Raw genomic sequence first — 25,809 nt, forward strand, 5'->3', positions numbered from 1 at the left:
GCTCTCGTACTCCCGCTCTTTCTTTTATCGTCCCACACTCTCGTCTCACCTTTCTTCGCGACTGACACGCATGATCTGGCGGTATCTTCAGCCTCCCGTCTCCTTCGCCATTACCGCAGCGTGAATCTGTCCCGGCGACGAGCACAGTAGCAACCTTCACTACATATTCTCTTATGCTCTTCTCTCTCATCTTCGGTAATCCCTCTCGACTCAGCTATGGTTTCTCGTTCTTGTGCTTTCTTTTATATGATAACTGCCTGTTGAAGTTTATGGAAACTGGAGTCTTCTGTTGAAAAGAATTTGTAGTCTAGAACGGAGGCTGAAGTTAGTTTTTTTTAAATTTTAGTTATATACTCGGGGGTTTTGGGTAGAGAAAATCGGGAATTTACATTATGCGTTGGTTTTTATTAGCTGTATATATATATTACCTATGTCTTCTATTTTTTGTTTTTTTGTTCTTAAAAAAATTAAGTAATATAGAATATGGCATTGAGTATGTATGAGGAAATTACTAACATGGAAGTAGTAGCAATTAGTTGCGCTGCTATGTAGGTTATAGATACACAGATGATGAATTTGGTTTAGAGAAGTAGAAGAACCTTAAACTTTTGTCCTCTTTTTCGGTTAAATCGGCCATTGACAGAGTTAACTGGTCAGTTTAGTCAGTCAGTATTATACATAATAGGTTGATTCAGTTCAAAACCAATAGGCGGTTGGATAACTCAGTTTTTGTCTTTTTTATTTTGACTGATTTAGAACCAACTAAGTAATTAATCTCCTAAAAGTGGTGACTTCACTAGTACCATATTCGGTTGAGGGTGCCAGATTCTACTTTTATTTTATATTTCTTCCTGGCTTAAATTTTTTGTTGTAAAAAATTAACTTTAACCAATATTACATGCCATAAATATTATATTCATTTTTGTTTCATTTTTTGTTCTTGAACTATGGAGATGAATGTTGTAAATTTAACCAAAAAGGGATTGCCTCTATTATGTTGATTTTTTTTAATGTTTGTACAGATTTGTAGATTTTGTTTTCATAGCCATCGCCATGAGTTTGCTTGAAGTGATCACAAATGCTTCGGTGAATCGAGAGTCACTCAATTCTCAGTCAGACTACCCAATTATTCTCAACCCAGATGATATTTTCGTCAACTTGAAGCCAAAGCTTGAAAACCCAAATCCCAGTTTTATTGTTAACCCTGTTACTGGATGGGAGGTCTCAAAAACTGATGCTGAACTCATTGATTCCAGCAAAAGATTCTTTACTAAGCTAAAGAAAAAGCTTAAGGACACCAACAGCTTCAATAAGGATGAGTTTATTAGTATTTTCAACCCCTTTCTTGAGAAAATTGGGAAGAAAGTTGGGATTTCAATTGGGATTGATCCGTCAGATGGTGGATACACTCGTGTTCTTGTTGAGAAGATTGGATTTTTGATAAGTAGGGATGTTGCTGGTTTGGTTTTGCAAGCTTGTGTTAATTTGGAGATTTTGGAACTGTTGGAGATATTGATCGTTAATGGACTTGTTGAGCATTCATGCTATCCGAATTTGGTTAAATCTCTTGTGAATAAGAGGAGATCCGATTTGCTTTGCCATTGCATCAAGCATGCTTCTGATCTTGGGTCATCCGAGTTACTTAGCATATTGAAGTATTTTCTTTGCCCACCAGCAGATGCTTTTAGCTCAATGGTTAAGGTGAGGGAAGAGTGGGGTAGTCAGGCATTGTTAGCCATTGAGAAGGCAAGTGACAAGAGTTTGCCATGGAAGAAGTCCTCAATGGCGAAGGAGGCTGCAATATTGCTAATGATTGCCCATGATAAATTTTCAACTTCTGAGCTTTGCCTGCATTATCTATTATCATCTGTGAATGCTGATGAAGTAGTGTTATCTTCTGCCATCAGTAAGTTGAATGGCAAGGAGATGATGAATCTGATTCGGTATTTGGGTAAATGGTTGAAGAAATACGAGAAATTTCCTCAAGCTGGTCCTTGTCCTAAGGCTGCGTCAATGTTTGGCTTGAGGATTTGTGATTGGGTGCCGAAACTCGAAGATGTTGTCAAATGTCTAGGAATTGTCATAGATGAGAACTTTTCTTCATTGATGTTGCAGCAAGAATTCCTTGAAGAGTTTAAGATCATAGCCGGAGTGGTTAGTTCTTTAGTATCGGAAGCAAAATTTTGTTGTGTTATGGCAAATGTAGCTGAGAGGTTGAGAATTGGAAGTATGTAGGATTTGAAATCGTCCAAAGTTTCTCTATTGGCACTTATTAATGTCATTTTACGAATTTGAGTATGATCCTTATCTGAATATCTTTTTATACCTATAGATATAATTAATTTATATACTGTAACTAATTTGACCATAGGAGAAAAATGATTGTGTAATTAGTATGGTAATCTTTTTCTTTGTTGGCTTCCCGTTATTAACAGCTAAATTATATCAAATTTTGCTCTCAAGAGTAAAACTTTTTACTTGTTTATTCACTTTATTTATTTGTTTTTCTTCAAATTTTTTTTAAAATTTATGTAAATATTCAAATAAATTGTTACTATTTAAGTAAATAGTTTCAAATATTGATTAAAATAACATATAGTTTAAAACAATATTTAAGTATAATCTTTCAATAATAAATATAAAGTAAGATTATAAATATATAACATAAAACATTTTATGTGATTTAGGTCAAGTAGAATCAAATATAATTCCAACTTCAAGTTCCTATTGAGGTTGCTTAGCTTCAAGCCTTAGGGATGGAGTTAACTATTGCTTAGTGGTGGTAAATGCAATTATATGAAGAGGACTCCATGATTGTACATCATCATTTTGTTAATATTGTGTCACCAAATTTACTTTGTCGTTAGATGAGTTTTTACTACTGAGACAATTTTATTACTTGTATTAACAACTAGATCCTTGAGTGTGTAATCAGTTTGTTCTAAGAGAAGTATTATACCTACCTAAATGTAGCTCTATTGTTCATGTGCTACTACTGCTCCCGATCGCCTGAGATGAAAGAAAAAGATAGGCTAAATTATCTCCTCATTAAAAAATTATTCTTGTTGTTGGTCACAAAAGAAGTGAAATCACGTTTTTTATTCTTTATTCAGACCTCGCTACTAATAAAGATGTTCGCTTTTTAAAATATCCCATATATGTAGGCGGGCGAAAATAGAGACAAAGGTCAAGCTTAACCGAGATTAATATCTTTTCTTTTCCACTTTGGGTATTCAGTAGGTGTAAGGATTTGAGTTATCTTTTCTTGAAAAAAAAAATAAAAACTTGAATAAAAAATAAAATTATTTAATATTTTATTAATTATATATATAGCAGAGTGAAACTAGACAGAACAGATGCTGAGACATGTATATTATTATTAAATTCATACATGCTATATTCCTATTTCAAATTTATAACTTTCTGTTTACATCAGCCCCGTACTCGTCTCTTCTTCCATCCATTTCTCCCTGATTCCCTTAATCCAAACATAATCTTGATGACAGAGCGTATCGCTTTCTAAAAGAACAGAATTCTCCATAAAAAGAACTTTCTAAAAGAACAGAGTTAACTATTGCTTAGTGGTGGTAAATGCAATTATATGAAGAGGACTCCAAGATTGTACATCACCATTTTGTTAATATTGTGTCACCAAATTTACTTTGTCGTTAGATGAGTTTTTACTACTGAGACAATTTTATTACTTGTATTAACAACTAGATCCTTGAGTGTGTAATCAGTTTGTTCTAAAGGAAGTATTATACCTACCTAAATCTAGCTCTATTGTTCATGTGCTACTACTGCCCCCCGATCGCATTTCGCCTGAGATGAACGAAAAAGATAGGCTAAATTATTTCCTCATTAAAAAATTATTCTTGTTCTTGGTCACATATGAAGCGAAATCACATTTTTTATTCTTTATCCAGATCTCGCTACTAATAAAGATATTCGCTTCTTAAAATATCCCATATATATAGGCAGGCGAAAACAGAGACAAAAGTCGGGCTTAACCGAGATTAGTATCTTTTCTTTTCCACTTTGGGTATTCAGTAGGTGTAAGGATTTGAGTTATCTTTTCTTGAAAAGAAAATAAAAACTTGAATAAAAAATAAAATTATTTAATATTTTATTAATTATATATATAGCAGAGTGAAACTAGACAGAACAGATGCTGAGACATGTATATTATTATTAAATTCATACATGCTATGTTCCTATTTCAAATTTATAACTTTCTGTTTACACCAGTCCCGTACTCGTCTCTTCTTCCATCCGTTTCTCCTTGATTCCCTTAATCCAAACATAATCTTGATGACAGAGCGTATCGCTTTCGAAACGAACAGAATTCTCCATAAAAAGAACTTACTAAATGTCTCAGAAAAGAAAAAAAAAAAGCATTAATTAGACTGTTTCCAATTTGAGAACATGTTTGCTTAAATTAATGTGCATGGGCGAAATAAATACCCAACAATCTCTACACAGAATATGTACGCGTGTATGTGTGTATATATGAACTGCCAAAACCAAAGAAGCAGCGAGTAAAGTGACTCTTGACATTAGAATACAAAAGCACGCTTATATCAAATGTTCTTTTCTCCGCTCCATCCATCGAAACCCTCTGTAAGTGCAAAAACTCTGCCAGCCAGTGGAGGAGATAATGCAGATACAGCTTTTTGAATTTCCTGATAGACCACAACTGCAGATCATATCATTTGTGACAGGAGAAAGGAAAATAATAACTTGATGTGGTATTGGAAGGCCAGAAGAGAAAGATAGTCAGATTAAGCTTGTCCTTTTTTTTTTTTTGATAGTAAAAGAAGAATTAGTAATGAGAAAGGTAGAGTAGTTACAGCGATGGAGAATAAGGTAGCCTCCTAGAAACCATACTCCCGTCACTTGATGACGACAACCCCCTAGAAGATGGGCCTAGAGTACAAGAAACATGAATATACACACACACTTTCTTTCTTTCTGTTTTTTTTTTGGGGAGTCGAAGAGGAAATAATGATAATTTTTTAATGCTTAGGAACACAGCTTATATATAGGCTGCCTGAGGTTAACCGTTAACTACTTTCAAGAACATTGTAGAAAGAAAAATCAACAATCATGACACGCAAGTCATGCCAGTAGCACATCACAGTTATTTTCAGAACACAGATAAAGGTATCATCACCTATGTGTAAAGTAGACAGAAAATTATCCAAAAAATACCTCCAACATATATCGCGCTGAAAAGTGAATAAGAAGAATTGCTTTGTTTTTAAACCTGTCTGCATAGTTGACTACCTGGAAGTCAAAAATTGAAACAAAATGTAAGAGAAAGGACACAGTTGGGATTCCAGAATGATGTGGTTATTAACATAAACATGCAAAGGCAGTAGGGAGCTTTTACCTCAGACAGATGCATATGTCCATAATCTCTTGCATGCACCACCTCCACTGACTCATCAACAAAGGTGCTCTGCAAAGAAACAAAAGATCAAATAACTCAGAGAAATAGTTATCTGTTTCATGCCATTGCTGTCTGAAGAGTCTGAATTGTGTGAGATTGCAACCGTGCACACACTGGCATACTCGTGCAAGCCCTAAAATTTCCTCTCAGAAAGTGCCATACTAAATATAAAACAATGATGAAAAGATTTACAAATAAAAGAATGTGTTCCTAACTAGTCACTTGACAGTTGCCAAATGATTGTTGGGAGAAAATACACACAATGAAGATAGAAGTAAACCCTTGCCTGACAAATTGAAGGGGAAAACGGTGAGCTGAACTCCATTACATCAAAATTTTGATTTGAAACCTTATCCTCCAATAGAATTGCTAGAAAAAAGAAATCTCCCTATTATAGCCTACACAAAACCTAAGAGTTATCTTCTTCTTTCTCTTCAACCAGTAGAATGTGCTTCCAAGCTTGATGTTCCTGCCTCTAAATATTTTCCATGGACCTACTGGTATTTATTCATTTTCAGGAAAAAAAAAAGGACAAAATTTGCAAAAATCAGATGAAAGAAACAAAAAAGAAACAGGAAATGTGGAAAGCGGCATGCAGGGAAGAGAGCACTCAATAAACCATACGCCTCAAATGAGATATGAAGGAATAACCAGTATGCTCAAGTTGGAAAGTAATAACAATTAAGATATACACCTCCATGACAAGAATCTTGGCGCTAAGAACATCAGCATTAGCTTCATCAACTATAAAATCAGATGTTGTATCTCCAGTAAATGCAACTTCAGGTGCTGTCACGGTATTTGTAATCTGTCATAATCAATCTTTGAGTAGATAAATAAAAAGACAGTTATATATAAGACGATGGAAATAGCAAAGCAAACAAATATATAATTTTAAACGGCCTCAAGTTAGGACTGTCGAGGTGGACCTCTTCACCGGATGACTTCAAGTTCTTAAGTTCATTTGCAGAAAGGCCAAGGTATTCATGCTTGAGTTTCTGTTTTATGGAGTAAACTACATAGCCCTGCAATAGATCATTAAAGCACCAGTAAACAGATTGATGTATTGATATTCCAAAGAGAAATGATATAAGTAATTAGGCTTACTTGGCTTTGTATGACATGGTAAGTCCTGAAAGCTCTTACTTTCAGGTCCCTTCTTAAATAAAATTCTTCTCCTACAAAAAGTAGCAGGAAATCCAAAAGGAAATATAACCAATAAGAAGTACATAAAGAAGCTCAGATTTTCATTAAATGCATAAAAAAATAAATGTTTGAATTACCCACGTCCAGGCCAACAAGATTATGCTTCAGCTCTGAATGATCCATTTTCCTATGCACCTCAAAAAGTTGTTCTACATTCTTTTTAATAGCAGTTGGCACAATTATTGTTGGGGGCTTCATCCCATATAAGCCTCGAGTTGCAACATACATGGGCAATCCACCCTGATAAAACCATGATAGCATAAGATAACAGCAAAAAGATATTGACACTGGTAAACAATTGTGAAAAGGATAGCATGCTAAGATACTAAAAAGTAGTAATTATAAAAGTTAGTACGTCTTGTGTGCATTAGGCATTTTAAGAGAATATTTTGACTCCAAGACAGATAGCATGCTAAGACAGAGTAAATAGTATAAATGGTAAAAGTTTCTACGTCTTTATGGAAAGCCATTTAAAGAGAACAATTTGAACAAAAGACAATCATAAACAAATGAAAAGGATAGCAAGCTAAGACAGCTATTAATAGTAGAAATGGTAAAATCTGTATGTTTTTGTGGAAAGCCAATTGAAGAGAAGATTTGATTTCAAGAGAAATAGAAGAAAGAACAACTTCTTTTTTTTTCTTAAACAGGAAAATTTGTTGCAATGAAAAACCATGGACTACTTCCATTTTGCTGCATTAGAAATTTGTTGATTTCTGCCTAACATAGCCATGGTGTTTCTCTTAAAATGAATTAATATATTGCTTTAAAATAAAAGTAAGTTAACCAGGAAAAAAATAAAAAAAATAAAGGAGAAGAGAACAGACAATATGATCCATGTGGCCATGGGAAATTAAAAGGAAATCCTGAGAAATTGCACGTTGTGGACATTTGCCAATATCAAAAGCTAATTTGAGAGTAGGAAAAATGATGCAGGTCTCATGTCCTGCTATGGACAATCCCTCCACTGGGTACCCTTGTATTTCTATTCTCTTCTTGTTGTTTTTGGGGCTTTTAGATTCTAGACCTTGTTGTTTTTCCTTGCCTGAATTCGACATGTCGAAACCTATGAACTTCTCCTTCTTCTGTCTTTTGGGGCTTTATGGCCTTCCAACTGCAAGTTGAAGTTTGCAGACAGAAACAAAAAAAAAATGGTATTATTTGTCATGCTCAGTCATGGCCAAAGTAAATTCTTCTATGATAATTAGATTAAAAAAATGCACATCCAAAATTCATGGGCTTATAATACATTGATAACAACATTAGCAGGTATTGACATGACCTCCGTCATAATGAAAGCAAGTTCTTTTACACTAATTAGAGAGAGAGGATTGAGAAAATGAATGCTACTGCATCCATGCGAAAGAGAAGTGGCAGAGAGTGAATGTAAGTGATGCAGAATAAAGAGAAGAATAAATACTTGGGGATACCTTTCAAACTAAATATAAAAATGTGACAATTTGGAATCCTGTGATGAAGAGCTTTGAGAGGAAACTGATGGGACGGAATAGAAACCCCATGAAGAAGGAGACTCCAACTAACAAAAAGAATGATGACCAATATCTACCATTTATTACATGTTTCTTTCGACAATCCCTATGAGTATAGCCAAAGAACTACAATCAAATCAATATAGATTCTTATGGGGCGACTCAGCAGATGGAAAAAGGTATCACCTGGTGGCATGGAATGAGCTTAAAAGGCCTATGTGCCATGGAAGTTTGGGTTTGAGATCTTTGGTGGAGGTGAATTGAGCCTTATAGGGGAAGTAGCTATGGAGATTCATAAATGAAAATAGTAGTCTTTGGTAAAGGGTGATTGATGCGAAGTTTGGGGCCATGGAAAGAGGATGGTATATCAAACAATCAACTGGATCCTAGGGAAAGGGGATATGAAAAAAAAAATACATGAGCAGGAATAAATTCCAGAATTGCGTTGACTAAGAGGGTTGGCATTAGGGACAAAATTAGTTCTGACATGATGGTTGATTAAGAGGGAGGCCACTCAAAGAACAGTTTTCCCGTATCTATGCTATTGCGTTGAACAAGAATATTTCAATCATCGAGTCAAATAAAACCACTAGGCGGGAGGAGGGAATGAATTTAGAAGTTGTGAGAAACCTCAGTGATTAGGAAGTAAATAACTATGAGACTTTCCTCTAAACATTCTGTATCACTACAATTAATGGGATCAAACAATCCTAATCTAGAGATTCAATGTCAAAGGGCCTTTCTCGATCAGGTCTTTCTGAAATTATCTAATTAAAAATGATACTATAGACATCAATTTTCCTTTTTAGCAAATTCCGAAGGTTAATACTCTACTTAGAGTTGCTTTCTTCACATGAGAAGTAGGTCAAGGGTGTATCCTTACTATTAACAAACTGATCACAGGAGGAAAAATATTGGTGAATGGATGTTTTTTTATGTAAAAGGGAGGTGGAATCGTGTAATTACATCCTTCTTTTGTTTTCAGCTTGTGTATAAATTGTAGACTTGGCTTATAGGTTACTAAGGATCAGTTGGCTGATAGTTGATTTGGTGAGGGAAGAGATTTGATCATGGAAGAGTAATAGCAGAGGCAAGAAACATGTTAATCTCATTCCCCTTGCTATTTTTTGGGTGATGCAAAAAAAATGACAGAACATGAGAGTTTTTGAGTGGTGGAAGATATGGTTGGAGATTGATGGTTAAAGAGTCTGCATTTTTTTTGTTAGTGGAACATCTCTTTATTCAATCAAGGATTTTGGAAATTTTATTGATATTTTAATTGATATGTAAATACTTTTATACATGTGTTGACATTCTCTTAGTGCTTGTGAATGAATCATCTCATAATTTTTACTTCAAAAAATATATTAAAAAAAAAAAAACAATCGAATGACATTCTTCACTACTTATTAGCAGGGTGGAGGAAGAAGGAAATGCTGGAAGGTAAAAACCATGATAATTATTTTCTTCATGTTGATTGAAGCTTATACGGAAACGGGAGGATCTATGATTAATATTTTTAAGAGAAGAATTATGCACTTCAAAACATATTAATTCTGTCATCTAATAGCTCCAATCCATTACCTTTTCAAAGCCTACAACTTTCCAAAAGCTTTAGAAACACACACTATTCTTCTACTCTAGGCGATGATATTTCATTTAAGAAAAGAAGAATTTTTATACGTTAAATCAAAAGGCGAAGATAAAACTTTTCCGAGTCATTATGTGAGCTACAAATCCAAAATGAGATAAAACAGTAGGTATCGAAAAACCTAATGTTACCTATAGAATTAATGCAACTGTACAAGAAGATTTCAAATTCAGCAAGCCAAAGTTACAATTGAATCAATTCAACAAGGGAACTCATTGAGATATTTTATCAAACACGTAAAGAGCAATTACCCAAAATGATTTCACAGACCATTAAACTCAACTTAAATCCCAATCCAAATAGATCGCACAAACGTTAACCATTTCCCTTTCTAAGAGCAATCAGACAGAAACAATCCTAACTAAAACCTATCCCAGAAACAAATTCAAAGACATTACCCGAGAGAGGCTGTGGGAGAACGCAGAGGGTGGGAGATAATTGTCCGTGAGGTTTGGGGGAATACAGGGTGGTTGAGAGTAGCTGTTTATGAAAGTACATATTCAATATACAGAGTGAAGAAAATATAGCAATAGAATAATTTTAATTTCTAATAAGTTTATTCAATATTAACATATTTCAAATTATAAGTCTCACACTTTTTAATAGTTACACCAATATTATATTCCCCTCCAAAACTATATAATACATTTATCTATCTACTAAGACTTAGAATCAAATTTGACCTCCATGATATATAGTATTTGTGTTAGATTGTATAATTTAATTTCAAAAATAAAAATTTGAATAAGTAAATAAATTAATTTAAATAATAAGCTTTTAAATGCTTTTAATTATATAAACAAATTAATTTAAAAAAGATGTGTTTAAATTTCTTTTAAATTCTATTTTTTAATTTAATTAATTATATATGAATTTTGGGAAAAGTTATTTATTTATTTATTTTTTGTATATGTTATAACAGACTTCTAGACTTTATTATTAATTAACTAATAGTAATGACATAATTTAATATTTAAAACTTGGAATTTTTGCCGCACATACATACAGATACATACATACAAATATCAGATGATATTAGAGACGATTAATGATTATCTATCTTCTGGGTAATCTGACTTACAAAATTCTTTTGGATTTTGAAATTTTCAAATATTAATAATATATTTTGTTCTTGAATATAACTATATATTTTAAGGGTTAGTACTACTATCCGAATAGGAAAGTAAAAACCGTTCTCTCCAAATCGGTGTTGGTTTCCGGATTGGAGTAGGAGTAGGAGTTCAGACATGGAATTCAGTATAAGTAGAGTCCATCTCCTGTGTTGGTTTCACTCCAATCTTTCGCTCTTGTCGATTTTACAACATGTCGCTGGAAGTCGATTATAAGATTCGAATAGACTCTTCACGATCCAGGAATCCTCCTTCAAAATCCTCATCGACCATCAGGTTTCAAGTTTTCCATGTGCATCGCGAATGTGTCGAGGTTGAAGATGATGAAGCGTACCTGATATCTGATGATCACTGGCAACTCAAGGGGAGCCCTTCTGTTGAAGTTAATGCCGACTCCTTTGGAATCCGTCAAGTTATAGGGATCACCGGCCTGCTCGGTGATTTCGACATTCCCTCTCGCATCGGGAGAAAAATTGTACAGAAAATTCGTTCACATTTGACCTCGAACGTTCCCCTTCTCGTCGAAGTCATGAAGTTCATGACCGTTGTACATAAGTATGGCGAAGACCCTGAAATTACCAGAATCGTAGACGAATTCAGGGCGAATCTCAGCTTGTCGGAACCTAAAACCACCCCTGCCGCCGAGTCCGCCATTGAAGCTCTGCGTAAATTCGTCTATGATGAAGATGATGATGATGATGAAAGGAAACAACAATGCACCATATGCATCGAAGATTTCGTTCGAGGATCTGAGCTGAGTGAGATGCCTTGCTCGCATCTTTTCCACTCGGATTGCATCGTTGAATGGTTGCAAGTCAATCACACTTGCCCTCTCTGCCGCCATCCCCTTCCCTGCGAATCTTGATTTCGTATCTTTAAAGTTTTCTACACTTGTCAGGAACATTCCAGAAGTTTCTCTCTCTCTCTCTCTCTCTCTTTCTCTCTCTCTCTGGCTTGTATGATATAAACCTGTGGTCTTATAATATAACAACTAAGTAATTGTTGAGCTTGTATGTTTTCGTTTATATTAAAGATTTTAATTGCTAGTCTCACTTATTACAAAGATATATATATATATTATGTAATATCTACAAAATTGACAAGAGAAATAAAAAGTATCGGTGATGAGATTAGCATAGACAATTGACAAGAGAAAATAAATTGTTTAAAATTACTTTTCGTAATTTGTAAATAATATAAAATATAAAATATTAGTTGATATAAGGTACATATATTTTTTTATTTTTATAAATAATTAGTAGTTTAGTTTGAATCAGAACCAAATCGATAATTATGAATTTTAAATTTTAATATTAAAAATTTAATCAACATAATTTTTCAGTAAAAAAAAATTATCAACATTCGTAATCTTTACGGAGAGGCAAGAAAATAAATATTAAGGATTAAGTCATGCATTTTATACACATATAAATAAGGTGGCTTCTAAAACTTAAGGATAGCAATTAGATAGATCCAGAGTGTGTGAACAGGGTGGCTTTTGAAACTTAACGACGACCAATATCTCTCATTTATTACATGTTCCTTTTGACAATTCTTATGAGTGTAGCCAAAAGACTACAATCAATTTAATATAAATTCTTATGAGGCGACTCGACAGATTGGAATATAAATCAATTCAATATAAATTCTTATATGGTAGCATGAAAAGAGGTTAAGAGGCCTATGTGCCATTTTGAGATCTTTGGTGGAGGTGAATTGAGCCTTACAAGAGAAGTGACTTTGGAGATTCATAAATAAAAATGGTAGTCTCTAGTAGAGGATAATTGATATGAAGTTTGGGACCATGGATAGAGGAGAGTATATCAAACTCTTGGCTAGATCCCAAGGGAAGGGGATGTGAAAAAAAGAATATGCATGGGTAGGAATAAATTCTAAGATAGTATCAATTAGACGTTTGACATTGGAGACAAGATTAATTTATGATATGATAGTTAGTTAATAGGCAGGTCACTCAAAGAACAGTTTTTCCATATATATATGCTATTGCGTTGAACAAGAATATTTTGATCCATAAGTCATATAGAACCACTAGACGGAAAGAGAGAATGAATGTAGAAGTAGTGAGAAACTCCAGGGATTGTGAAGTAAATAACTATGAGACTCTCCTCCAAACATTTTCTATCACTATAATTAATGGGAGCAAACGATCCTAATTTACAGATTCAATGTTAGAGTGTCTTTCTGTAATTATCTAATTAAAATGATGCAATAGAAACTAATTTTCTTTTTTAGCAAATTTGGAAGGTTAACACTCCACTTAGAGTTACTTTCTTCACTTGGAAAATAGGTCAAAGGTGTGTCCTTATTATTAACAAGCTGATCAGAAAAGAAAAATTATTGGTGAATCAATGTTTTTTCTGTAAAAGGGAGGTAAAGTCGTGTAATTACATCTTTTTTTGGTATTCCACTCATGTATAAATTATAAACTTGACTAGGCATCAGTTGGGTGATAGTTGATTTAGAGAGGGAAGAGATTTGGTCCTGGAAGAGTATTACCGGAGGGAATAAACATGTTAATCTCATTCCCCTTGCTATTTTTTGGGTGATGCAAAAAATGAGAAACATGAGAGTTTTTGAGTGTGTGGAAAATACGGTTAGAGATAAATGGTTATAAAATCTGATTTTTTTTTTTGTTAATGGAACATCTCTTCATTTAATAAAGGATTTTGGGATCTTGTTGATATTTTAATTGATATGTAAATACTTTTATACATGTGTTGACATTCCCTTGGTGCTTGTGAATGAATTATCTCATAGTTCAAAAAATATTTTAAAAAAAGAATAATTACATGACATTTTTCACTACTTATTAGCAGGGTGGATGTTTTCACTACTTATTAGCAGAGTGGACGAAGAGGAAATGCTGGAAGGTAAAAATCATGATGATTATTTTTTTCATGTTGATTGAAGATTCTATGGAAATGACAGAATCTATGATTAATATTTTTTAAGAGAAGAAATATGCACTTCACATCATGTTAATCTTGCCATCTAATAGCTTCATTACATTTTCCAAAGCTTATAACTTTTCAAAAGTTTTTTTTTTAACAAGGAGAGTTAAAAGCAAAAAAAAAAAAAAAAAAAAAATTAAGAGGTCGTCATATACATTTTGATCTAAGAGACACCCATGATATCGTCAGTGAGGAACTGTTGGAGATCATTCGACACTTAAAAATGAGAATGAAGGCCTACCGATAAAGAGAAGCTAGCATTTGCTAATCAGTCAACACATTTATTCCATTCGCGATAGACATGTTAGATCCAAAGCTGCCAATCATGCAATAGCAAGTGCTTGATCGCACGAACGAATGCAACATACGCATTAGTATCGTAATTCTCTTTAATGAATAACTGCACCGCTAAAGCGCTGTCTATTTTTAAAATGATAGTACGAAACTCGACATTCCAAACAAGTTGAAGACCATCGAATGCATCCTAAAGCGCGGCTTGAAAAAGAGAGCACATACCAATTTCTACATAAATATTATATGTAGTGTTTTGAATTGCACGTGTTAATCTTGAATTTTGCATTATTGTCTCCAAATAAAGCACAAGATAATTGGGCACAAGACATGTTGAGACCATAGCTATAGATAAACCATTGGTGAAAAGTTGAGTCTAAATATAACTCATAATATTTTGACTTTCAAAAATTCATATTTAAAAAAATTTAAATAGTATATTCTAAATTTTATTTATTCTAATAAAATTCAAAACAATTTGAAATTAATTACTTTTAGAAATCAAAATTGAAAAAAAGGATTAATCCGCTTATTGATAAACAAGAAATATAGATAAAAAAAACCTTATATATATATATATATATATATATCTTCTCTTAATTATATCAAATTAAATGTCACAAAAACAAGCATCTATTCATCCTCTACCTACAAATTAAATCCAAAAATAAAAAAAAAACATGATTATTAATCATTCTATTTTTTAAAGAATAAATGTCAGAGACTGAATTGAGGATTGTACTGAAGGCTGTAATGAAAAGACAACGATGAGATTGAACGTTTTTTTAAGAGAGCCACCCTCTAGTCGAGGTTGCCCTCAAACAGAGATTGCATACCTTTTCCAACTCCTGGCATTAGGGCTGATGACTTTCTTGTTCTGTACATCACGAGCAACACCTGGAAAGTCGAACTCAAAACCTTCGAAGCAAAAGTAAACGAAAAACACATCGTACCAACTTGGACATTTCACATATGCGTCTCCTTGACAAGCACCTGATACAATCAATCTTGCCAACTCCCCCATGTATCTGCCGCCTATCAATTACGTCTAAAATAGTAAAACAAATTGCACACTATTACGTAAAAATCATAAAAAAATATATTTCTTCAACTTACAATTAGCTTTACTTGGCTTACTTATTTTACCCAATGATCAAAAGTGAATCTTTCTCGAACTTCTATTATCAACCAATTCTTTACAATTAACTTTACTTGGTAGACATATTTATTCATTTGTCACCAAATTTTGATCTTATCTCACATATGGCATTACTTGGCTTGTTTTACCACACATATATCCAAATACTGTTTGGACCTCCTAATTTTTTGTCCCACTTGTTGTACAGAATGTGTTTCATCTTTTTTTTTTTTTTTTTTTGAATGAATTTTCAATTATCTTCCTCAAAGAAAAAAATCTATTAAAACATGAATTTTGAATAAAAATAATTAAATATAATATATTGATATATTATTTTTTTTCTTCGAAATGAAATAAAAATAATAATAATCAATATACATATTTTAGTTCAACTCAACTCTTTCATAAATCTGCACACCCACAACTTACAAGCGATTCAACTGAGACTGTAAACATTCATGACTTTGCTCCAACCCTATTGTTGGTAATATGACTACTACAATATCTAAATTAAGACCAGTAAGATGAATCGTGTTGAACAGGGAAGCGACATATAGGACGTGTGATTCAAGTTCAACCATTTGGAAATACAGTTTGGGTGATAAAGGTGCGAGCAAGGCATCCGACTGACTTCCGACTCACCCAAAAATTCGTCCATACATATTCCACATTCACCACTACCACTCTCCCATTTCACCTTCTCCAGCGCTTCAATGGCGGACTCGGAAGCAGGAATACTTCTTTTGATCCTCCTCAATGAATCAGCAAAACTTCTACCATCTCTATAGATTTCTGACCTAAACACGCCTACACCCACCGCCATTGAGATCCTCCTGCGACCAGCTGACTTCAAATTGGAGATGATTTCATCTATGATTTCTGAAACAACGTCTCCTGTGATGCCAAAACTGAAGAGTAATCTTTTAATCTCAGATTCTTCGCGAAGCCCCAAATCCTCAACTTTAACATGAAGAGTGGGAGCGTCTAATACCACCGGAGACTCAGAGTATGACATCATAGGTCTGATCTGGCCTCTTGAATTGTCTTCATCAGCAACCCTCAAGTGTCGATACATACATACAATTTTAAATTTAATTTTGGCTTTTCTTGATGCTATCGATGGCAAGTCATGGTCGCTTACTCGAGTCTTCGATGTGAAATAATAATCTACTAGTTGGGTCATCATATATGTATAGTTCTTCAGAAAGAGACAAGGAGAGAAAAGAAACAACAGCTAGATTAAAGAAGATGAGAGACGTTGGGAAAGAAATAGATGTATATAAATATATAGCAAGCAGTTTTCTTCTTGTTTTCCGATTACGAAAAGAAAAAGGAGAGAGTTATTCTCTAGAAGGAAACTAATTTCTTGTTTCTTTCTGATTAGGAATAGAAGACATGGAAGAAGATTTCTGATTGCCTCCTGGGTAATCTCGAATAGGAAATCTTTCTGGAACCATGAAATTTTCTAATTATTATAATTTGTTTCTGGAATATAAAAAATAAATTACATACATGTTAAAATTTAGCGATATCGAATTAGGAAAGTAAAAAAAGAGCTGGAGCTGGTTACCTGGTTGGAGCGGGAGTTGTACATACAGAGATCTCGTATAAGTAGAGATTCCTCTACCAGAGAGTTGCTTTTGCTGCAATCAAGTAGAATTAGAAACATGACGCTGGAAGTGCAGTATCATCTCGAAGTAAAGCCTACACCATTCGTAGATTCTCCTCCATTCTCATCAACCATCATGTTTCGAATCGTCCATGTGCATCGCCGATACATCGAGGTTGAAGATGATGAGATGTACGTGCTCTCCCCCGAAGATAGGAAACTCGTGGGTAATCCTTCCATTGAAATTAATATTGACCCCTTCGGACGCCGTGAAATTGCAAAAATCACCGGTCTGCTCTATGATTTCGGCATTCCCCTGCTTATCGGCTACAAAATTGTGCGGAGAATTCGTAGGTATGTGATGACGACGATTCCCCTTCTCGTGGAAGTCGAAAAGATTACGACCTATGTACATAGGTATGGTGAGAACCCAAACATTACCAGAATTATAGATGATATAAGGGCGATCCGCAGCTTGTCGGAACCTAAAACCACCCCTGCCGCCAAGTCCGCCATTGAAGCTCTGCAGAAATTCGTCTACGATGAACAAGATGATGATTGTAAAAGTAAACAACAATGCACCATATGCATCGAAGATTTCGTTCGAGGATCTGAGCTCAATAAGATGCCTTGCTCGCATCTTTTCCACTCGAACTGCATCGTCGAATGGTTGCAAGTCAATCACACTTGCCCTCTCTGCCGCTATCCCCTTCCCTGCGAATCTTGATCTCGTATCTTTAGATTTTTCTACACTTGTCAGGAACATTCCAGAAGTTCCTCTCTCTCAAAGTTGTTAGCCTAGTTGGCTCCCAGTACTCGATGATAAAAACCTTTTGTCTTATAATATAACAAATATATATATTTTTTTATCAATTAATTATTACCACTCAATTGTTCAACTTTAATTTATTCGATGAAAAGAAAATAGTTCAAGTAAAAATAAGTTTGCAAAAATATACAAATTTATGGTAATTTATGTTTTTCGAGTAATAAATTTTTTTTATTTTTTTTTACGTCTATTCAAATTTATGATAATTAATATATGATATGTTTAATTATAAAGTGTTCAACAATTATTACAATAAAACATTTTGATTAATATTAATATTTTAATTATGTAACATAATATGTTTTTTAATTATTGCTATAGTAAATTATTTTAATTGATAACACGTTAATTATTGTAATTAATAATATTTTAATTTACATATTATTTTATATTACATATAACTTGAGTTTATGATTATCATTAAATACTTTATATTTATTTATTATTTATTATAATTAATGATTGGTAATTATATTTTAATTTATATAGGATAAGAACTTTGGACAAGTTAATTACAAAACATAAATATCATTGACTAACCTATGTTATTCATATTGAGAAATAAAAAATAAATATATTATAGTATAATTATATTAATTACAATATATTTAACCGCCTGTTAAATATATTATATTACATATAATTTGAGTTCGTGCCATCGGCTCCCATCTGCCTGACCGATCCACTTTCTCTCTTGAGCGGAAACGAAAACCTCGGATTTCTCTTCGCACGCAGCCCTTTTCTTCACCTTGTCTCCTCCTTCATCTATACACAAGGTAATAAGCCTCCGACGAGAACGTCGAGATCTTCCCCCGTCACTGTTCAAGCGCGGACTCCGTAACACATCGAGGTAAATTTTTTGTTTGTTCCGACTTAAACTAATGCTTTTTTGCTACAATTTCCGGTTTGATTTCTTATACATTCTCCAAGCTTTACTGGTTACAGCTTTTATTTTTGCTTTCTGCTTGCTTTCGTTGTCCTCTGCTGCTCTTTACTTGGTTAGATGATTCGTGGAGTCTGGTAAAATTCGGATGTTTCTAACATGTTTGTTTTCTTGTTTCCTGTCACTCGTTGTTTGTTAATTTTGGATTTTATATGAAAATTTCTAGATATTTAGGTTGTGTAATCCATCTCGTGTGGGGATCATCTCTTGTCTGATATTCGTTACTCCTAATTGTCTTTACATTTGTTTTCATAATATTTTGGTGTTGTAGGCTGGTTTCCACATTTTCTTTTTACGAGTCTAGTAATTTCTTGTTTTGCTTTCCCAGAGGTTCACTCAATTTATGTTCTGGAACTTTTATGCAAGTTCATTGATAGTCAATAGGTATGTGTGTTAGGTTTGGTTTGGTAATTATTTCCTTTTTATGAATCTAGTATTTCTTGTTTAGCTTTCCCAGAGTTTTATTCAATGTATGCTTTGGAGCTTCTATTCAAGTTCATTGATAATCAGTAAGTATGTGTTAGGTTTGGTTTGATAATTATTACTACTCTTTTCATGGTCGTTCATCCTTTGTTAGCTTGAACCTTGAATATTTTTTGTGTGTCTTGATGGAAGAGTCTTGATATTGCAGCTTTGGTTAAAATCACTAAAACCATAATAATAGACTCCAAAATTATGATAATGGATTCCTAAATAATATAACCGTTCTTTAATTTAAAAGGATTACAACTTCAATTTACTCAAGTTAACCTATTTTGCATCAGTATAGATTGAATTTCTAACCTATTTAGTTTTCTATTTGCTGTGAGTCCAGTCTCCACTAATAAATTCCAAATGATGCTAAGGGAAGACAGAACACTGCTTCTTTGAATTCAATTCATTCTGATCCGGTCTGCCCAGTACATTGCTGTTGAAGGCCAAGCCCTATCCTTAGGTTACAATTGCAAATGGCAGCAGAAGGTAACCGTGCCCTTGTTTATTAAATTGTTTATCAATTCCTTCATAGTAAAAATGATTTCATATATGTTATTGTGAGAGGGGGCTGTCTTTAGAAATGTAGGAATTCTTGTGACCACATCATTTTGTCATGATACGAAATGAGTATTTGATGATGTTAATTATATGCTCACATTTCCCTAGGATTTACTTGCTCACATGCCTTATGAAAATGGAGGGCGAGAATAAAAGCATCCAATGCAGAAGCTCACCACTAGTAACAGATGGTGACCAACTCATTGGTAAAATACAGAATTCCTATTGTGGCTGAGTTTGTTTTCCTTATTTCCTTCCATTTACAGATAGAATCCTGCTGTCTCCGTCAATTTATGCATCTTCTTATTTTCTTCGTGCAATTTGCTTTCCTTTGCTTTGTGGATTTTTCTTCTCTTGTTGACCTCTGGCGAACTTTAGTTTTGCAGTTTGCTTCTCTGTTCTACTCTGAATTTTTAATTCTGGAGTGTTTCTTCTGTCATCCTCATGTGCGTTTTCATTTAGTAAAACTATCTCATGGAGTACAATTGTTTCTATAATCCAGCGGTTGATTGATCATGAATCCTTCGAGAACAAAGTTCCCTTTTTTGCTCTTTTGAGTTCTGATGCTTTTGCGTTTGCACCTTTAGTGCTATAAGCAATCTTCTCTTCTGTTTCCCGCTCATGTCTCTGTGTTTTTATATTTTTTTATGCAGTAGATGATGTGAAACAGAAGTCCAGAGACCAAAGAGAAGCTTTTCCTGGGGAGCCTAGATGTGTTTTATGTGGTCGTTATGGTGAATATATATGTGATGAGACGGATGATGATATTTGCAGCTTGGAATGTAAACAAACTCTGCTACAAAGGGTTGCCACCAAGGGAGTGTCCGTTGATCCCTTGCCTCCTGTAAGATTACCTGTCACAGATGAGTGCTTTTACATCAGGGATTCTGATGACAGGTCAGGACCTCCATCTTTGACTGTTGACCAAACTGAATTGCTTAGAAGGAGACTTGATATCCATGTGAAAGGAGATGCAGTTCCGGCCCCTGTATTGTCATTCTCTTCTTGCAACCTTCCTCAGAAGCTGCTCCAAAATATAGAAACTGCCGGATTTGAGATGCCTACCCCTATTCAGATGCAAGCAATTCCAGCGGCATTGGTTAGTAAACATTTGCTTGTTTTGGCAGACACGGGCTCAGGAAAAAGTGCTTCCTTTTTGGTTCCTATCGTTTCTCGTTGTGCAAGTTTTCGCCTTGAGCACTTCTCTGACCAGAAGAAGCCATTAGCAGTGGTACTGGCGCCAACTAGAGAACTCTGCATCCAAGTTGAGGAACAGGCTAAGATACTTGGAAAAGGATTGCCTTTTAAAACCGCACTTGTGGTTGGTGGTGATGCGATGCCCAGACAACTTTACCGGATCCAACAAGGGGTGGAGCTGGTAGTTGGAACCCCAGGCAGGCTTGTTGATCTTTTATCAAAGCATGATATTGAACTAGATAGTGTATCGATGTTTGTCTTGGATGAGGTAGACTGCATGCTTCAAAGGGGATTCAAAGATCAGGTGATGCAGATTTTTAGGGCTTTACCACAACCTCAGATCTTGATGTACTCAGCAACAATCTCACAAGAGGTAGAGAAGGTGGCGAGGTCTATGGCCAAAGACATTATCAGTATCTCTATTGGCAGGCCTAATAGGCCTAGCAAGGCTGTGAAGCAGCTGGCTATCTGGGTTGAGTCAAAGCAAAAGAAGCAAAAGCTTTTTGATATATTGACGAGTAGGCAGCATTTTAAGCCACCCACTGTGGTTTATGTGGGTTCAAAGGTTGGGGCAGATCTCCTATCTGATTCAATCACTGTCACCACCGGGGTGAAAGCTCTATCAATACATGGAGACAAGCCCATGAAGGAGAGGAGAGAAATCATGAGGTCATTTTTAGTAGGAGAGATTTCTGTTATTGTGTCGACTGCAGTTTTAGGACGGGGAGTTGACCTCTCGGGTGTGAGACAGGTTATAGTGTTTGACATGCCAAACTCCATAAAGGAGTACATACATCAGATTGGCAGGGCGTCCAGAATGGGAGAGGAGGGTACAGCAATTGTTTTTGTGAATATGGAGAATAAGACTTTGTTTCCAGATTTGGTTGAAGCTTTGAAATATTCTGGGGCATCCATCCCCCGAGAACTCACTAATTCAAGTTGTACTGCGGGTTCTGCATCTGAAAAGTTTCACAGAAAGAGGAAATATGGTTGCTGAGTTAGTAGGAGGTGCATAATTTTAGTATGGCGGCTTACATTTGATGTAAGGATTATTAAGATTAATTAGAAGATATTAAGATTAATTAGTAATAAGATGAAATTAGTGTGTTAATTGTAACCGTTTTTGTTTTTTTCTCTCTGCCATTGTACAACAAAAGCTGTATATATTTTCTTTGGCTGTCGATGAATAATATCAGAAAATTAGAGTAATTTTCCTCCTTATCATGCTGCTCTCTCTTATTCTTTCTAACATGGTATCAGAGCAGATTAATTAATCAAACATTTTTAGCTCAGTGATTAAGTTTTAAAATTTAATCTTCAATGGCTAGAGAGCAATTAGATGATTCCCAAAACCCGTTCTTCTTTTACAGTGCCGACCATCCCGGTTTGGTCTTGGTATCCAACCTTCTCAATGGCAACAATTACAACATATGGGAGAGAACAATCAGAATAGCACTCAACGCCAAAAATAAATTGGGTTTCATAGACGGAACTTACGATAAACCGAGCAACACCGATTCCACTGCCGCAACTTGGTCACGTTGTAATAGCATGGTATCTTCTTGGTTGTTGAATGCTGTAACAAAGGAGATAGCTGATAGTTTGTTATACCATGAAAATGCACAATCTATCTGAACTGATTTGTGGCTTCGTTATCAGCAAAGCAATGTACCACGTATCTACCAACTGAAACAGAGCATGAATAACCTTGCTCGAGGGTTACTCAGCATCAATACCTATTATACGCGGATGAAAACAATCTGGGACGAACTCAAAACTTACCGGCCAGCTCCAACTTGTCATTGTGGAAACATGAAGGCATGGAATGATTATCAGGAGCAGGAGTTTGTCATGACTTTTTTGATGGGTTTGAATCCTTCCTACGCTGCTGTTAGGACTCAAATCTTGATGATAGAATGTTCTCCATCCATTTTGAAGGCTTTCTCGCTTGTGGTGCAAGAAGAATGACACCATGCAATCGACTTCGACGTGTGTGCAGAGACGGCTCAAGGGTCTGGTTCTTCCGTTGCCCTAACTCCAGGTCGAAGACGACCCACCTGTTCACACTGTGGACTCGTGGGCCACACTGTGGACAGATGTTACCGCCTGCATGGGTACCCACCAGGCCTCAAGCCCAAGCCCAAAATGTACTCACCTGTTTTTAATGATGGACACGTCCAAGCCCAAGCCTAAGCTCGCAATGCTTCAACTCAGTCTCGGCCCACTCCTGGAACCAGATCATTTAATTCAACTGACCTTCAGTCCAGGTCTGATTTTTCTTCTGCCCACCAAGCCTTGGCCCACGAAGAGGCTTTTCCAGAACATAGGTCTTCTTCTTCCTCGAGCACGCACCCGACTGTGCGACAGGTGCAGAACTTCACCTCCACCGTTGCCTGCTTACCGACACTTGATTCCGCTGCCTTGGTCGATGCTCTAAGCACATCGCAAATTCAAAATATTATTGCCCACTTAAGCGCACGGTTCCACCAACTGCACTCCACCATCTCGCCGGACAGCTTCTCTCACCCCACCAATCACGCCACTTCTGATCTTCACGCGGCAGGTATATCATTCAAACCATTCTACCTTTCCAGTTTCACACACACACTTACCTCTAAATGCTGGATTATTGACTATGGAGCCACACATCATATATGTTGCACACCCACCCTTTTCACAACTTTTAAGCATGTTGAACCCATCCCAATCACTTTACCAAATGGTAGTTCAATGCTAGTCACTCAACTTAGAAATGTACTCCTCACCGACACCCTAACTCTACATGATGTTCTATTTGTCCTTTATTTTTCCTTTAACCTTGTCAGTGTAAGCATGTTGACCATCACCCACAACTGTACGGTTAATTTTTCTCTTCATTCTTGTGTCATCCATGACCACACTCGGGACTTGTTGATTGGGAAGGGTAGACGCATTGGCAACCTCTACTACTTAATTACTAAATATTTTCATTTTTCCGCTATTAATTCTGTTTTCGCTAACTCTAAAAGTAATCTCTGACACTTTAGAATGTGTCATCCTTCCTATGTAAAACTTCAGTACATTAATGAAAATTTACAGACTTCGAATATTTCTCATTGCAAAATTTGTCATTTGGCTAAACAATGTAAATTGCCTTTTGTTTCTAACAATAAATTATCTGATCGTCCATTTGATTTAATCCACATTGATATTTGGGGTTCTTTTTCTACACCCACTATCGAGGGATACAAATACTTTCTTACAATTGTTGATGATTGCACTCGCACTACTTGAGTGTATCTTCTTCGTCAAAAGTCGAATGTTCTTACCATTTTTTCTGACTTTTATACTCTCATCCTTATACAATATAAAACTCTCATTAAATCTGTGAGATCTGACATGCTCATGAGTTGAATTTTTATTCATTTTTCATATCAAAAGACATTGTTTCTTATCATTCATGTGTTGAGACTTTCCAACAAAACTCTGTTGTCGAACGCAAACATCAACACATTTTAAATGTGACACGTGCCTTATTGTTTCAATTCCATGTCCCCATTGTCTATTGGGGCGATTACGTCTTGACTGCTGTTTACCTGATCAACCGTACACCTTCCCCATTGTTATCTAATAAAACTCTTTTTGAATTATTAACTCACAAAAAATCATCCTATGATCATTTGCGTACCTTTGGTTGTCTATGTTACTGCTCCACTTTCGATAGTCATCGTCATAAATTTTCACCTCGTTCTAGGACTTGTCTTCCTCGGTTACCCTTTGGGTTACAAAAGATATAAATTTCTCAACATCGAGAGCAATCAAATCATCATCTCTTGAAACATCATTTTTCATGAATATATCTTTCCATTTCTTTCATCTCACTCACCTAGTCCCATTGACAATGACCTTTTTCATGACCATGTTTTACCTCTTCCTCTCCATGCACCTACACAATCACCAAGTTCTCTTGATACACCTACCCATTCACAACATGACTCTTTCCAAACACTACCATCTCGCCATCTACGTGTAACACGACCACCTTCTTATTTATCTGACTATCACTGCTACGATACAAATACACATACACTTTACCCCTTTCCTCCTTCCTTACTTATACAAAGCTTACACCTCAATATCACAACTTTATCTGACTATCACTGCTACGATACAGATACACATACACTTTACCCCATTTCCTCCTTCCTTACTTATATAAAGCTTACACCTCAATATCACAATTTTATTTATGTCATTTCCTCCCACACTGAGCCTACCACCTTTTATGAGGCTATCCAGTCCGATGTTTGGATGACCGCTATAAATGTGGAGCTACGTGCTTTAGAGAACGATAATACTTGGTCTATTATTTTCCTTCTACCTGGGAAGAAAATTGTTGATTGTAAGTGGGTTTATAAAGTTAAATATCAAGCCGATGGGACTGTAAAGAGACACAAAGCCCGTCTGGTTGTTAAGGGCTACACACAACAACTTGGTATTGATTTCATTGACACTTTCTCTCCTGTTGCAAAATTGTTTACTGTAAAAATTTTGCTTTCACTAGCTGCTATTCATGGTTGGAGTCTGACTCAGTTAGACGTTACCAATGTTTTCCTTCATGGTGACCTTCATGAAGAAGTTTATATAAATATTCCTCCAGGCTATTCTCCTCGAGAGGGGGAGACTCTTCCACATCAACCCGTTTGCCGACTACACAAGTCAATCTATGGGTTGAGACAGGCTTTCCGACAGTGGTTTCACAAGTTCTCACAAGTATTACTTTAAGAAGGTTTCCATCAGTCACAATGTGACCACTCCTTATTTGTCAAGCATCAGGGTAATGTTTTCCTAGTATTGTTGGTGTATGTTGGTGATATTATTATTGCTGGT

General features: G+C 35.3%; 5 protein-coding genes across 13 annotated transcripts; 4 read left to right on the top strand and 1 right to left on the bottom strand.

Moving 5' to 3' along the window:
* The first annotated feature begins 13 nt into the window (after window positions 1-13).
* LOC110819821 (uncharacterized) lies at window positions 14-2,298 on the top strand. Its single transcript, XM_022049133.2, has 2 exons — window positions 14-195; window positions 1,023-2,298. Exon 2 carries the CDS (start codon window positions 1,054-1,056, stop codon window positions 2,233-2,235), a length of 1,182 nt encoding a protein of 393 aa, XP_021904825.1. The 5' UTR covers window positions 14-195; window positions 1,023-1,053; the 3' UTR covers window positions 2,236-2,298.
* A 1,816-nt stretch (window positions 2,299-4,114) lies between these two features.
* Window positions 4,115-11,403, bottom strand: TRZ1 (tRNAse Z1). Of its 7 annotated transcripts, none has more exons than XR_015816289.1 (10): window positions 10,198-10,581; window positions 7,486-7,772; window positions 6,736-6,898; window positions 6,560-6,630; window positions 6,382-6,477; window positions 6,147-6,260; window positions 5,393-5,461; window positions 5,212-5,286; window positions 4,465-4,926; window positions 4,115-4,373 (listed from the first exon to the last, which is right to left on the bottom strand). XR_015816289.1 is itself a non-coding variant. In XM_022048964.2 (10 exons), coding segments are annotated over exons 2-10 (897 nt in total). In that variant the 5' UTR covers window positions 7,717-7,772; window positions 10,198-10,579; the 3' UTR covers window positions 4,417-4,680. The 7 variants fall into 7 exon arrangements, 5 of the variants coding, with proteins under 5 accessions (XP_021904657.1, XP_021904656.1, XP_088067419.1 ...); XR_015816290.1 differs by having other exon boundaries at window positions 4,115-4,365; window positions 4,465-4,682; window positions 10,198-10,572; XM_022048964.2 differs by lacking the exon at window positions 4,115-4,373 and having other exon boundaries at window positions 4,417-4,682; window positions 4,851-4,926; window positions 10,198-10,579.
* On the top strand, window positions 11,123-11,794 carry LOC148240256 (uncharacterized). Its single transcript, XM_088212111.1, has one exon. It carries the CDS (start codon window positions 11,123-11,125, stop codon window positions 11,792-11,794), a length of 672 nt encoding a protein of 223 aa, XP_088068237.1.
* Window positions 11,795-18,407: 6,613 nt separating this feature from the next.
* On the top strand, window positions 18,408-22,161 carry LOC110819737 (P-loop containing nucleoside triphosphate hydrolases superfamily protein). 3 transcript variants are annotated; one of them, XM_088211717.1, is made up of 4 exons: window positions 18,408-18,618; window positions 19,526-19,671; window positions 19,852-19,949; window positions 20,397-22,161. In XM_088211717.1, the coding sequence occupies exons 3-4, from the start codon at window positions 19,874-19,876 to the stop codon at window positions 21,935-21,937; spliced, it is 1,617 nt and encodes a 538-aa protein (XP_088067843.1). In that variant the 5' UTR covers window positions 18,408-18,618; window positions 19,526-19,671; window positions 19,852-19,873; the 3' UTR covers window positions 21,938-22,161. The 3 variants fall into 3 exon arrangements, with proteins under 3 accessions (XP_088067843.1, XP_088067845.1, XP_088067844.1); XM_088211719.1 differs by lacking the exon at window positions 19,852-19,949 and having other exon boundaries at window positions 20,400-22,161; XM_088211718.1 differs by lacking the exon at window positions 19,852-19,949 and having other exon boundaries at window positions 18,409-18,618.
* A 99-nt stretch (window positions 22,162-22,260) lies between these two features.
* On the top strand, window positions 22,261-22,908 carry LOC148240257 (uncharacterized). The gene is made up of 2 exons (XM_088212112.1): window positions 22,261-22,494; window positions 22,600-22,908. Exons 1-2 carry the CDS (start codon window positions 22,261-22,263, stop codon window positions 22,906-22,908), a joined length of 543 nt encoding a protein of 180 aa, XP_088068238.1.
* The last annotated feature ends 2,901 nt before the right edge of the window (window positions 22,909-25,809 follow it).

The sequence above is a fragment of the Carica papaya genome, chromosome 9, assembly GCF_054855325.1.
Source record: "Carica papaya isolate Zhongbai chromosome 9, ASM5485532v1, whole genome shotgun sequence".
In the NCBI taxonomy this organism is placed as follows: domain Eukaryota; kingdom Viridiplantae; phylum Streptophyta; class Magnoliopsida; order Brassicales; family Caricaceae; genus Carica; species Carica papaya.

Bases quoted from the DNA above. Each gene is read 5' to 3' on its own strand.
- LOC110819821 (XM_022049133.2), top strand. From the start codon at position 1,054: ATGAGTTTGCTTGAAGTGATCACAAATGCTTCGGTGAATCGAGAGTCA.
- TRZ1 (XM_088211293.1), bottom strand. From the start codon at position 7,716: ATGTCGAATTCAGGCAAGGAAAAACAACAAGGTCTAGAATCTAAAAGC. The intron at 6,631-6,735 runs GTAATTCAAACA...TACTTTTTGTAG, and splicing joins TCTTGTTGGCCTGGACGTGG to GAGAAGAATTTTATTTAAGA. The intron at 4,927-5,211 runs GTATTTTTTGGA...CTTGTACTCTAG, and splicing joins CAGCGCGATATATGTTGGAG to GCCCATCTTCTAGGGGGTTG.
- LOC148240256 (XM_088212111.1), top strand. From the start codon at position 11,123: ATGTCGCTGGAAGTCGATTATAAGATTCGAATAGACTCTTCACGATCC.
- LOC110819737 (XM_088211717.1), top strand. From the start codon at position 19,874: ATGAAAATGGAGGGCGAGAATAAAAGCATCCAATGCAGAAGCTCACCA. The intron at 19,950-20,396 runs GTAAAATACAGA...TTTTTTATGCAG, and splicing joins AGATGGTGACCAACTCATTG to TAGATGATGTGAAACAGAAG.
- LOC148240257 (XM_088212112.1), top strand. From the start codon at position 22,261: ATGGCTAGAGAGCAATTAGATGATTCCCAAAACCCGTTCTTCTTTTAC. The intron at 22,495-22,599 runs GTATCTTCTTGG...CTTCGTTATCAG, and splicing joins GGTCACGTTGTAATAGCATG to CAAAGCAATGTACCACGTAT.